At 42.2% G+C, this 13904-nt stretch overlaps 2 protein-coding genes across 8 annotated transcripts in view; both read left to right on the top strand.

Moving 5' to 3' along the window:
- Positions 1-13904, top strand: part of AMZ2 (archaelysin family metallopeptidase 2) — a 31562-nt gene that overhangs the window by 14956 nt on the left and 2702 nt on the right. For 4 of the 7 annotated variants that reach the window (XM_073311692.1, XM_073311688.1, XM_073311687.1 and 1 more), the window contains 4 exons: positions 3971-4134; positions 5445-5621; positions 12784-12836; positions 13706-13829. In XM_073311692.1, coding sequence (XP_073167793.1) covers positions 3971-4134; positions 5445-5621; positions 12784-12836; positions 13706-13829 — 518 coding nt within the window. Of the gene's footprint in view, positions 1-3970; positions 4135-5444; positions 5622-6428; positions 6732-12783; positions 12837-13705; positions 13830-13904 lie in introns of those variants that run through there. The other 3 variants (XM_073311693.1, XM_073311691.1, XM_073311689.1) reach the window with 2 other exon arrangements.
- Positions 9743-13904, top strand: part of ARSG (arylsulfatase G) — an 84333-nt gene continuing 80171 nt past the window's right edge. The window contains exon 1 of the mRNA XM_073311673.1: positions 9743-9852. The gene's annotated coding sequence lies outside the window, so the exon portion shown is untranslated. The remainder of the gene's footprint in view (positions 9853-13904) is intronic.

Below are 13904 nucleotides of genomic sequence, written 5' to 3'. Positions count from 1 at the left end.
CAGGATCTGTACTGTTTTGTGTCATGAAGAAAACCACACACGGAAAATCATCAGATCTAAAGCTCATTAGGGGAATGTCAGAGCGTGACACACACACACAGCTGGGAAATGCAGAGCTAGAGCTCTCCTTTTGACCCCTAGGTATAGTGGGCATCTGCCCTTTTCACTACTTGTTTATATTGTACTGTGTTTTCTTTATGTGCAAGGGGAGCTTTAACTGTGATTGTAATCTTACTTATTTTTTTTTATGTCAGTCCCTCTCCCTGGGAATGGCTGTGTCCTTCTGGGCCATGTCTCTTAGGGAGACTGGAAAGTTTTGCTTTCACACACCCCATTTTAACGTTACCATCCTCCGGACCTTTTAACTCAACCATCCTTCTGACAGGATACGCATGGATGGATACTTTTTGGAGGTCCATCATTGCTGTTACATGATCAGCCAGATGGGTCATTATAGGGCAACACAAGGCAATTCCTCCCTCGGGGCAAAGTTTTTTCCTCCTGTGTCACTTGTACCCCTCTCAAACCTGAGGAGTGAGAGCCAGGTGTGGAACTCCCATGCTGCATCGCAGAGTTAAGGCCCTGAACATTCTTAGGTGTGTACATTATTGTTTCTCTTTCTGCTTCTGCTGTACATAGCAATTCTCTCTTTATTATAAATCAGCAATGATACTCAGTAGAAATTGTTGATCATGTGGGGTATAGGCCTGCTGACCTCTTACATGCAGGACTCCTATTGTTGACATCAGGATTTTATCCTGCAGGAATAGATTTTCAAATGGACTGTTCTTGTTTTTTACAACATCCTGGGGTGGTTAATTTAAAGTCGGCACCAAATGCCCCTGATAATTACACACATGGATGTGGGGAAGAGAGCCTTGTAAATTGTGTCTGACAGACCTGAGTCATCCACTCCTTTCTGGGTCACTGTGAATCAGTTGTGCCACAGAAGTCATGTTCCATTCTCAGCGAAGAATCGTGCGAGGCTCTGGCCTCGTGTCTTCATCATCACATTGCTAATTATAACATCCAAAAGGACATAAATAGCCTAGTAAGGTTCAGTGTCCCACTACGTTGTTTTTCATAGGGACCTGTCATACAGGAAACGCTCAATAGTAAGGTGCCTTGTACTTCAGTTATTCCTGCAATAATTTTGATTGGACAACTCAGAAAAATCAGCACAATGGGAATATATTGGACTCACTGCAAGGAAGATCTGGATTCATTATTTGGAAAGGAAATGTACTGTATTTGTGGCATAGATCCTGCGTTGTATAATGCATTTCAATGATTGTCCTATGGTTAAGGTACAAGACAGGCAGCCATGTGTTTTGGATGCTAATCCTGCCTTTGCCCCTGATTTTCTCTGTGGCCTTGGACAAGTTACTTAATCTCTCTGTGTCACAGTGTATCCCTACATGAAATTAATGTCTGTAAAGCATGGTAAGATGAAAAGACACTATATAAGTGGAAAATATTAACAGTAATAATCCATGTGACTTTTTTAAAGACAGTGTGTGTGCACAATCATGCTCTATGGGACCCTAAGTATGTGTTTTCCCTGTTTTTGAAGATTGTATTACACTGTCAATATGTGACAATTATTTAGCACCTACATCTGCAACTCTTGCTCCTACGAGTAGTTCCACCGACGTCAGTGGGTTTACACAGAGGCGGAAATGCTACTCAACATGAGTAAGATTAATTGGGCTTTTAAACATGAAGGGAATCTGAGTGCAAGAGGGTTTTTTTGCTTTTTGTTTTTTTCCCCCAGATCTTTGCTCTGAGCTCTGCCAAACCCGTCTTTGACCAGAAGAGGTCGCTAGTAGTACATGTAAAATGCTTTTACTGACTTCTGAGAGGTTGCTTTTACTTGTACTGCCTTCCAGGGCTATAAACCAGTAGGCTGCTAAACAGTAGCTAGCTTGCTCAGAAATTGATCAGGGTAGATCTACTTGTCCTTCTGTGCTGAGCCATAAACTGAAGGTTACCGTACGTTCACTAGAACACGTGGCAAAGCAAAATGGTGATTTTAAAATGCAGGGTACAATGTATATTATTTATTTTGATGTTTCCCGTGTTTGAAGACTTCTGTGTATATAACACAATGTAACCTAAAACATAGAAGTGCTCTTTTGGCATTGACTTAAAATAGCAAATCTAGGACTTCAGATCATTATAAGTTTCATCACAGTTGTGTTTGTGGTGTCTGTGACAGATATGTCAATTCCCTGCAATATCTTTCAGATCAGTAAGTTTATGTATCATTGTGGGCCATGAATTGTATGCAATTCCATGGGGGAGAGTGACCACAACTCCTCCAGGAAATAAGAACATAGGTGAAGAGATTAGGGAAATTCACTCAGGTAACACCCCCAGAGAAGTACCACCACCTCGAGAGGCTCACATATTCTGGTTCAAACTAGATCATATACATAAAAGGTTGTTACAAGGAGTAGAGAGGTAAATTGTTCTCATTAACCTCTGAGGATAGGACAAGAAACAATGGGTTTAAATTGCAACAAGGGCAGTTTAGGTTGAACATTAGGAAAAACTTCCTAACTGTCAGGGTAGTTAAGTGCTGGAATAAATTGCGTAAGGAGGTTGTGGAATCTCCGTCATTTGGGGTTTTTAAGAGCAGGTTAGACAAACACTTGTCAGGGATGGTCTAGATAATATTTAGTCCTGTCATGAGTGGAGAGGACTGGACTGGAAGACCTCTTGTGTTCCCTTTGAGTTCTATAATTCTGTGATTCTCCAGAAACTAACAGACAAGAAAGGACTTTTGGATAAATAGCCTGAGTTTAAACTGTCTAAGGGCTACCTTTCTTATCCAGTAAATGAACAGGACCTTCTGTCCAAAGGAGGCCCTAATCCTTCGAAGGAGGAGTTCGAAGAACTTTGGCTTACTGAGTCCCCATAAGACTGATGGGTGACCTCTGGAGAGCTTATTAGCACGCATGGAGGTTCTTTTATTGTTTTAATATGTTTTTTGTGTAATGCTTTCACCTGAAGAATATATGTGCTTGCTTATAAGGAGCTGTGTGATAGCTTATAACTAGGACCTTACCAAATTCACTGTCCATTCTGGTCAATTTCATGGCCATAGGATTTGAAAATTAGTCAGTTTCACATTTTCAGGTGTTTACATCTGAAATTTCATGGTGTTGTAACTGTCGGGATCCCAACCCAAAAAGAGGTTGTGGAGGGTCACAGAGCTGTTGTAGGGGGGTCGTGGGATTGCCAGCCTCACATCTGTGCTGCGTTCAGAGCCCAACTGCTGCCGCAGAGCTTCCTGCAGCAGGGGGAGATACCCGGAGGTAGGCCTGATCTCCCCCTGAAAGCGGCTGTGCAGGGAAAGAGTATGTCCCATCCCACCCTGGCAGCTGGAGCCCAGGGAACAGTAGGAGTCCCTGGCTGGGGTGCCCCCAGCCCTGCCCCTCTCCCTCCCCTCAAATAGCTAGATTTCATGGGGGAGGACTTCTTCCATGGTCCGTGACATGTTTTTCACAGACATGAATTTGGTAGGGATCAACCTATAACTGCTGGCAATTACGCTGTTCATGAGTCTTCACAGGAAAACCAATGCGCAGACGATGGCTTGTTATAGTAGGGTGACCAGATGTCCCAATTTTATAGAGACAGTCCTGATTTTGGGGTCTTTTTCTTATATAGGCTCTTATTACCTCCCACCCCCGTCCCGATTTTTCACATTTGTTGTCTGGTCACCCTGTGTTATAGGCAGTCTGGCTTGCTGGGACTATCACAGTGTAAGCAGGAAACTGTACAGAGTGGAAAACCCCTGGTCAGGAGGGAGAGAGAGATGGCTGCTCAAAAGAGGTGATGGCTGAGGAGCCAAAAGCCTAGTGTGGGTGCCTTCAAGAGACCACGGAACGAGAATACAGGGGCAGTTGACCTGAACTGTGACAATGTCTTCTCTAATAGAATTCCTTTTTGATTTCTTCTTAAGGAATGGGGATCTTCAGCTTTGCCAGGTATGACAGTGATTTTTATAGTGCGAGCTACAAAGGCAGACTGCAGAGTGTCAAGAAGCTTCCCTCAGCAGACTATTCAATATTTGATGGCTATTACACTCCTGCAATCAACAGTATGCTGCTTCTGAGGTCCTGCAAGGTGGGTGCCTGTTGGGCTCTAGAGAGTTATTGAAAGTCTTACATTTCTATTTGGAAATAAAAATAGCTTTTGTTTCTAAGGGTTTAATTCGCCTCTTGCTGGTGTAAATCAGGAGTAACTCCAATGAAGTCAATGGAGTTACACCAGTGTAAATGACAGCAGAATCTGTCTCTTCATCCTCGAGCCCTGCAGTTGAGATCAAGTGGGATGTTCAAGCTGATATTCCTTACACTTGTGTATATTAAATCCTGGGGGAATTCTGCACCAAAAAAATAAAAATTCTGCATACAATATTTTAAAATTCAGCAAATTTTATTTGTCAGAATAACACTACATAATCACACCAGTTTCAATTATTTTGGTAATTTTTTAAAAAATACCTGTCAGCAAGTATGTCTGTAACAAAACAGAGACACAAAAAGATTCCTTCAGAGTTAAAGAAACCCCTATGACAATCCTCTTTCTTTGTCCCCTCTCCCACGGAGCCCAGCTGGGGGCCAGACACCTACAATCCCTCCCCCCGCAGAGCCCAGCCATGCCCCCACACCAGCTAATACACCCGAAACTCCTATCCCCCCCAGAGCCCAGCCACAGGGTACCCCCAGACTGAATTAAATAAAATACAGTAAATCCTTAATTTGAAGGCCAGTAAACTCAACCTCTGTGGGTCAATTTGGGGCTGCGAGTCTTAGTTTGCTATTGTTTGTGAAGTACTTTGAGCTCCCTGGATGGTAACACTATGTAGAAGTGTGAAGAATTATCCTTTTAAACAAACATTAAACATTTTTTTAATCCCTTGAGCATATTCTGGGGAGCGGGATACCTTGTTTTTATTACAATAGTGTCTAGAAGCCCCAGCTGAAATTAGGGCCTCACTGTGCTAGCTGCTGTACAAACACATAGGAAGAGACAGTCCCTAGCTCAGGGAGCTTAGAGCCCAAATCCACCATACAGAACAAGGATGGAAGAAAGTAAGTATTACTATCCCCATTTTGCAGCTGGGGAACAGAAGCACAGAGCAATTGTGACTCACCCAGTTCACACAGGAATTTTGTGGTGGGGCTGGGAATTGAGCACTCACCTCCTTTCCTTAACTACGGGGCCATCCTCTTCATTTTTCTGTAACTAAAATTGGTACCAGCCCCGTACCAGGTCTGTTGCTCTGTCTTGGAGTGGGTTGGAAGTGGAACCGTTTTATCATCGGCCCATTTTGTAAGGTGCTATAATGGGTACTGCCAGTGTAGGCAGAGTAGAAGAAAGAGGGGAAAATATAGATTACAATAATTTGCAAAATAAGACCTGTGTTTCAGACCCTGACCCATGAGATTGGGCACATCTTTGGACTCCATCACTGTCAGTGGCTGCAGTGTGTGATGCAGGGTTCCAATCACCTGGAGGAATCAGACCGACGCCCATTGGACCTGTGTCCAATTTGTCTGCGCAAGTTGCAGTCTGCCGTTGGCTTTCACATTGTGGAGAGATACCAGGTACAAAGATCTTGCTTACTAATGAAAGGATTTGCCACTGAGGAACAGACCACTTCTCCTGCGGGTCTAGCATCCTGCCAACAGTTGATGCTTCAGAGAAAGTGAGAATCTTCTTTGTCATGATGCACCTGACTACTTGTGCAACGCTATATATGGGGGAATTCTTTACAGATCGCTGTGGCTGTTTTCCCATGCCAAAGAGCATGACATTTGATTATCCAGTAATTAGCATTCATTATCCAGGCAGAGGTTTTTAACCTTTTGACCCCTTACAGGGGTGAATCCCACAACTGTGCGCAGAATGAAGAAACGTTTTACTTGCCTTTGTTTCTGCCACTTTAATTGTTTGAAACATTGCTATGGAAACTGTAGTTTGTGTCTGCTTTTTTCTTGGTGCCTTTTTGGTCCCCGACTGCAGTACTTACAAGACTAAGAAATCAGGAGCACAGACGTTCATGGCCTCTGGAGGAAACTGTGGTTTGAGACATGCAAAGAAAGATAATTGTTTATGCAGAATACTGGCCGGTGGTTTATTGGAAACTAAGTGTTTACTTGTTCTACTAAGTAGTGAGCTAGAGAAGCAGCTACTTACACTGACAATTCTGTGTATTTAAGATGGAAGGCAGAATAGATGTATACACAGTTGGCCTGTTGAAAAGATCCTAATCTATATAAATTGGGTTTGTTGTTACCAATAGAATATAATGGAGAGAGGGAGCGAACAATTTTGGAGTTTCTCAATATTTCAATTTGGTGCAGTGTTCATCTGAAACATGAATGGCCATTCAGCTTGTGTGTCTTTTCTAGGCGTTACTGGGGTGGATGGAAGAAGATAGTAGTGGAATAGATGCTGAACTCGGAAATGAAGCCAAGATGGGCTTGCTGAAACCTGTGGAAGCATTTAAGGAGTGTCGAGAGTGGGTATTAAAATGCCTTGATGTCTTGCAGAAATAAAGCTCTAGGATGTATGTAGTATCAAAGGGGAAACATACTCCTCTATTTAAAGAGTTATTTTCAGGCTGACTACTTCTAAAACTGTTGTAACTTGATATGGGTCATTCACTGTATTGTAAGGATCTGTAAATAAAAATCCATCCCTTTGTCACTGAACATTTTACCTTTATACCCTCCTTCCCCAGACAGTAACTCTTTCTGCCATGAGCTTACAGTATTTGGTCTCTGCTGCTCTCATATCAGAAATCAAGGTACATTTTAATCTTAATTGCGCTAATGTACAGAAGCACATTTAACATCTTTCAGAGTAACAGCCGTGTTAGTCTGTATTCGCAAAAAGAAAAGGAGTACTTGTGGCACCTTAGCGACTAACCAATAAATTGGTTAGCCTCTAAGGTGCCACAAGTACTCCTTTTCATTTAACATCTTGTAAACTGGGCCTAACGTGTAGTTTTTAAAATATATATTCTAAATGTTTGCAGAGGATTGTGGTGTTTATTTTATTTAGATTTTTTTCTAGCATTGGAAAAATAGGAGCATTGGACAATGAGGAGTCAGTGGCCAAAACCCCCATGTAAGGATGACACAGTTTTCACAAGTAGAAGCTGCAAATATGGAACGGTTCTGCTCGTTCTCCAGGCACTGTCACTAAATCAGGGAGAGGAGTCCATTCCCAGTACCTGCACAGATTCCCTACGCAAAGGCCCCTAACCTGCAGTTGTCTCCGTGTGGGTGCAGGGGTGTGTTTGTGTAGAGTCATTTGCAGGATCAGGACCAAAGTGAGTTTTTACTTGGTCTTCTCCTAGAGAATCAGGAAATGGTGTCTGGGTACTTTAAATTAGGAACAGAATGAAAAGAACCTGGTTAAAAGAGACAAAGCAGTACAGATTTAATTGATGTGTTGTGTGTGATGGGTTTAATTTCCCGTGGCAGGGTATTGTTTTAATTACGGTTACCAAGACCCAATTATGCTTTCAATTTTCTTTATATAATCCTGTTAGGACACTTCCTTAGTCTGTTGCTGCTAAATTGCTTTCTTCCCATCATCACCCCAAAGCAAGTCTGGTGGGCCAGGTTTCACACTGTGTACAATTTTCGGGATTATTTTTGCACTTTATTTCACAAAGGTACATTTGTGCTCCCTTCCCAATCCCTATGCTTTGTGAGTAATTAGCTTTCTATTTAAATTTATAAATAAACCAATTTTATTTCAACGGAAAAAATATATGCCAAAGGAACATTATATGATTTGAAATTTAAATCAGTTTACAATGTGTTCTAATATTTATTGCTATTATTATTTTCATTGTGCTGTGTTTGTGTAAATGACACGTGACAGTTAAATAAAAGGACATAATCCATGCCCCATAGAGCTTCCATTCTGAGTCTGTGGTTCTGTAATCTGATCAATGTGGGCAGACTATACTGAATGGAGGGTGCGGTCTGCTCAGGAACAGGGATCTAGCTATGCAGATCAGATTGCAGGATCAGGGCCTAATCCTGCAGGCACTTCGGCACAGGAGTAATTTGTCTTACATAAGTACTCCCATTGTCGTCAATCTGATTTCCTGGGTGAATAAAGTTTACTCACATGCTTTAGTGTTTGCAGAACAAGGTCCAAATCTCTCCAGGCCACTTAGCACCTCAATTGTTAAAGGCAGGTAAACCTTTATTTATGTTATTAGTGGATTTTTGTTTCCACCAATTTTGGAATAATCAATCCACACAGGATGTTCATTACATCTCTGCTTTCATCATATTTTTAAAGTTTGGCTTATATTTGATGACAATCACTAGGGATAAAACTATGGAAAACTCTAAAAGACTACAGTGGGTCCAAAAGACTAAATCTTATATGGATTAAGATTTTTTTTTTAAATGACAATATTTTAACAATTGAATGTTAATTTATGTTTGTATTTAAATACTCTGATCATTCACAGGCACCAGAATTTCTTCCTCTACATAAAAAGAAAGTGTATTCCCAGTCTCCATTTTCAATGAGTTTTAGTTAGAAATATTTAAAGGAGGTGTGAAGGTTCCTTATTCCACTAATGCAGGGAGTGCCATAAAATGCAGAAAACATAGCTGAGAAATGGTGAGCGAAAGCAGAAAAATTACTTGTGCCCCAGTTGACTCTTTCTATGCAGGCACAATTTATTTAACTCCATTTTATTTTTGGAAATAAGGAGAAAAAGTGTGTGTGTGAATGACTGAGTGAAGAGGAATCTTGCAAGGATTAAGTGGTAGTTTATGCATAGGGAAGGTAACTATGGATGGCAAGTTCACTAGAACCTTTATTCCCATGTGTAACATGAATATTCTCCTCAGCCAGGATTTTCAGGCTGAGAGGGTTTGAACGGAGAGGGAGAAATTTGATTTTAAATGTTTCATTGAAACAGAGCAAAATGCTTCCTCACAAAAGGTTGTATGCAGTGCAGTTGTAAGCACTGTTGGTTCCAGGACATTAGAGAGACAAGGTGGGTGAAAACAACGAGAAGTCCTTGTGGCACCTTGGAGACTAACAAATTTATTTGGACATAAGCTTTCGTGGGATATAACCCACTTCATCGGATGCATGGAGTGGAAAATACAGTGAGTGGGTATAAATATACAGCACATGGTACCTGCTACTGTATTTTCCACTCCATGCATCCGATGAAGTGGGTTATATCCCACGAAAGCTTATGCCCAAATAAATTTGTTAGTCTCCAAGGTGCCACAAGGACTCCTCATTGTTTTTACTGATACGGACTAACACGGCTACCCCTCTGAAACCTGTGACCATGCAAGGTGGGTGAGGTAATATCACAGAAGTTGGTCCAATAGAAGATACTACCTCACCCACTTTGTCCCCTCACAAAAAGAACATTTAAAACAACAACACAAATCACCCTGCTTTCAAATGACTCTCCAGATGAGTGAGACTGTAGGTCTGCTGGAGGTGCAGGGCTAAAGATTTATCCAACACCCAGTAGCAGAAGAGCAGTTCCTGGTTCTGTCTGTGTGGGTCATTGGAAGCAGGAAAAAATATTGCTGCCTTTTGTTGTGTCTGCCCTTAGACACACGAGTGCACGTGCAGACGAATTGTTCTGGAGTGGGCTGGAAAGCAATCATAGGCTTCTGAGACTTCTGCTCCACGCATGGGTAGGGCAGTCAGACTGTGGTGGGAGGTGCAGGGCCTCTCTCTCACCCGCTCACACACGTGTCACGGGCTGTGCAGCGGGGAAGATTAAACATGGCAGGCAGGCAGCAGCAGGCTGCTCTCTGTACACCAGTGAGTGCACCAATCTTTATTTTGGCTTTATGGGGTGTTTGATTTTACACTGACTTTTCCTGGTGGTGGTGTGCCAGCCTCTTTAAACCTGTTGCATTATAGAACTTATTGGCATGAACTGTGAACCTTTTGTTTTGTATCTGGGAGGGGGCATAATGTGGCCTAGGAGCTAGATATGGCCTGTGTATCTCTGTACAGTAATGTGTTTGCCTCTGCCAGATCTCTGAAGGTGCAGAGGAGGGCAGAGCGGAAGGTGTGGTTATAGCTGATAAACTCACAATGCGTGTGTGGGTAGCGGGGAGGGTAAGGGGAAGGATAGGGGGAGATTCTAGTCCAAGCATATCTCATGGTTGGTGGATATTTTTTTGTGATGATATATGTATGACTGAGGTGGAATCCAGATCTTGCCTTGTAAGACCTGGTTGCACTAGTGTGGGGAGGGGGTGCAGAGAGTGGCTTCTCTCCCATTCCCACACACCTGTTGAGCAGCAGGGCAGGAAACCCACTCAGCACTCAAGAGCTAGGCCCTGCTACTGCAACATCCTGGACACTGCTATTCTACAGAGCTGTAATCTGCTGGTTAGTGAGTGTTGCCAGGTGCCCAGCTCCTTGTACATGTGCTGCAATGTGCAGCAAGATTTGCATATTGTTTCTTCTCAGAGAAGCAGTAAGGTGTGCCCCACTGTACATTCACCCTGGCACTTCATGAGTCAGCCTGACCTGCACTGCTAAAATGACAGAGGATCCTTACATGAGGCCAGTACTGTCATACCCCTGAGCATGGCAGATAGAGCAGATAGAGAGGGCAGGATTTGGCTTTAGGCCTGTCTACACAGGGGACTTATTCTGGAATAAGGTAAGGTGTGAATTCAAAATGCAGTCTGGAATAGATATCCACACTGAGAAGTGTTATGGAATAGCTACTCCAGCCGATTTCTGCTGTAGACAAACTGTTAGTTGTGACCCTTAGGTGTCTGGCCAGTTGTCAGTGCAGCACATGGTGTCATAAAGGATATTTAGGAAAAAAAATCCAGCAACAGAAACCTACTGGGGAAGGATTTCTGTGGTTTGGACCAAATGCTGCAGTCTTTATCCAGGCAAAACCTTAATTGACTCCAGTGAGAGTTTCTCTTGAGTGAGGATATCAGGGTCAGGTCTTGCGATGGTCTGCAGGATTTACCTTATTATTACTTTGCATCTTATCAGTGTGTTCATTCATGTCTCTGGGTGCACATTATTCACTAAGGTCGAGCACCCCATTAAACTTTTCACATTACACAGCAACCACCAGCCCTTGCTCACCATGAGGAAAACCCTCCCCTGCCGTAATGCATAGGTACACAGAAGGTCAGTAATCTCAGCCCCTGTCAAATTTCCAGAGGGAGGGGTACCCAGCTACGGACCTCTCCCCACTGAAAATGCCCTTGCTCCAATCTGGAGGGTGTGAAATAAAGGGCAGTCTGAGCATGGAGGTTGGGCTTGAGGCCCTTTGCAGGTAGTAGGGTTTCATGGGTGGAGATTCCCATAGCATTTTCCTATGGATAGATGATCTCTTCCATTCAAAATGACAGTTTCCCCTTTTCAGACCCTGATACCACCAGCATTTCCATAAGAGGCATTTTGTTTTTTGCACCTTAGAGACTAACACATGTATTTGGGCATAAGCTTTTGTGGGCTAAACCCCACTTCATCAGATGCATGGAGTAAAAAACACAATAAGCAGTATATATATTATAGCACATGAAAAGATGGGAGTTGCATTACCAAGTGGGTGGTCAGTGCTAACGAGGCCAATTCAGTTAAGGTGGAAGTAGCCTATTCTCATCAGTTGACAAGAAGGGGTGAATATCAAGAGAGGGAAAACTACTTTTGTAGTGCTAATGGTGGCCAAGGCAATCAAGGTGGATTTCCGACAGTTGACAAGAAATATGAGTATCAGCAGAGGGAAAATGACTTTTTGTAGTGACTCATCCACTCCCAGTCTTTATTCATGCCTAATTTGATGGTGTCCAGTTTGCAAATTAATTCCAGTTCTGCAGTTTCTCACTGAAGTCTGTTTTTAAAGTTTTTTTGTTGAAGAATGGCCACTTTTAAGACTGTTATTCAGTGTCCAGGGAGATTTGAAGTGCTCTCCTACTGGTTTTTGAATGTTACAATTCTTGATGTCTGATTTGCGTCCATTTATTCTTTTGCATAGAGAATGTCTGGTTTGGCCAATGTACATGGCAGAGGGGCATTGCTGATGCATGATGGCATATATCTCATTGGTAGATGTTCAGGTGAATGAGCCCCTGATGGTATGGCTGATATGGTTAGGTCCTATGATGGTGTCCCTTGAATAGATATGTGGACAGAGTTGGCAATGGGGTTTGTTGCAGGGATTGGTTTCTGGGTTAGTGGTTTTTCTTGTGTGGTGCGTGGTTGTTGGTGAGTATTTGCTTCAGGTTGGGGGGCTGTCTGTAAATGAGGACTGGCCTGTCTCCCAAGGTCTGTGAGAGTGAGGGATTGTCCTCTCTGCAACATAAGTTTACAGAACAAAACACCACTAACCGTCAGGCCCTAACTAAAACCTCTCCAGCGCATCATCAAGGATCTACAACCTACTCTGAAGGACGATCCCTCACTCTTACAGATCTTGGGAGACAGGCCAGTCCTCCTTCTCTCTGCTCTCTTAGTTCTGGTCTTGTCTACTCTGGTCAGTTGGATGACAGGTTCATTATGACATCAGAAACCAAGAAAGCAACATCTAATGGGGAATTGTAAATCTTTTTATTTTTTGGGGTGGGGCTCAGACATGACATTACTAATATTTCAATGGGAAAAAATTGTAAAACCTCATCTTTCAGGCCTTATTTATATATCATATAGGCTACAAACACAGGGTTTTTTTGCCTTCTGCAAGTTACCCTATGTAACGTCCTTTATCTATAGATACTGTATATGGATGACATTGGATCTAACGAACCAGACAACTACAAGAGAAGGTATTTTATAGTCATGGTTGAAAGAAACAAATTGTATACATGAACTAACTTAACTTGCAGATATAGTGTCTGAGTCTCTGTCTAGCACCTTTAGTAATTTGGACCAGTGCAAAGTGGATGTAAAATGTTACCAAATAAGAATGGTCGTGTTTTTACTCTACTTTGCTCTGGTTTAAATGACTGCATACAGGGCAATAGACAATCTGGCCGATGTGATCAAATGGAATTACTTTAAATCGAGGTGGGGGAAAAAGTTAACTTAGAAAAGAAAAATGTTATAGTGGAAGTCACCAGATGGCACTGTTACAGTTTAACAAGTGTTTTTTTCTTAGCATGTGAGCAAATGTGCAATCTGTTATAGTTTTGTGATGCATGTTCTTTTTGGGGAATCTGTTGCAAATAGCATGTTTACTGTCCACCTTAATCTAAACAGTTAATTCTTGTGGCAGAGTTGCTTCCTGAAAACTGGCTATTGGTGTTGACACTGGGATTTTTGAAAGAGAGGTTTGCTTGCATGGTGTTTGATCACCTTTGTTCCAGGACTGATGTATATAGTATAAATAAAACAAGTCACATTAAGAAAGTGCCACAGATTTCTCCTCCAATGAATAACTAGTAATAGTACTTACTACCCACTTTCATGCTATGAGCTATTAATTAAATAGGGAATTGTGGGAGGGAGTGGGGAGAATTGGGTTAAATTTAAAGTAATATAGTAAGAACCAGGGTTTTGCAGAAGAGAAAGTTAATGCCTCAGGAAGTGTTATGGCCCTGTGCAATTTACAGTTTGAGGCACCAGCCAGCTGCTTTGTAATATAACAAATATTCTTTTCTAATTCACTGAGACAGTATAATTACATGTGTTTTAGATATGATGATGATCCTCAAATGTGTATATGTTATTACAGCACAGTTACCTGTCAGAATGATGCACTGATTATAGCCCAGAGTACAGTGGTACACATTTTACAAGAGCACCAGTTCTCATTTAAGGTCAGTGTTAATCCACCCTCTCACAGGCAACCAATGTAAAAGAATGCATGGTTGCTCAGGCCATGGGGTAAACAC

This window comes from Lepidochelys kempii, chromosome 14 (assembly GCF_965140265.1).
Source record: "Lepidochelys kempii isolate rLepKem1 chromosome 14, rLepKem1.hap2, whole genome shotgun sequence".
Lineage (NCBI taxonomy): Eukaryota > Metazoa > Chordata > Testudines > Cheloniidae > Lepidochelys > Lepidochelys kempii.
This window is presented reverse-complemented; position numbering and strand designations above follow the sequence as displayed.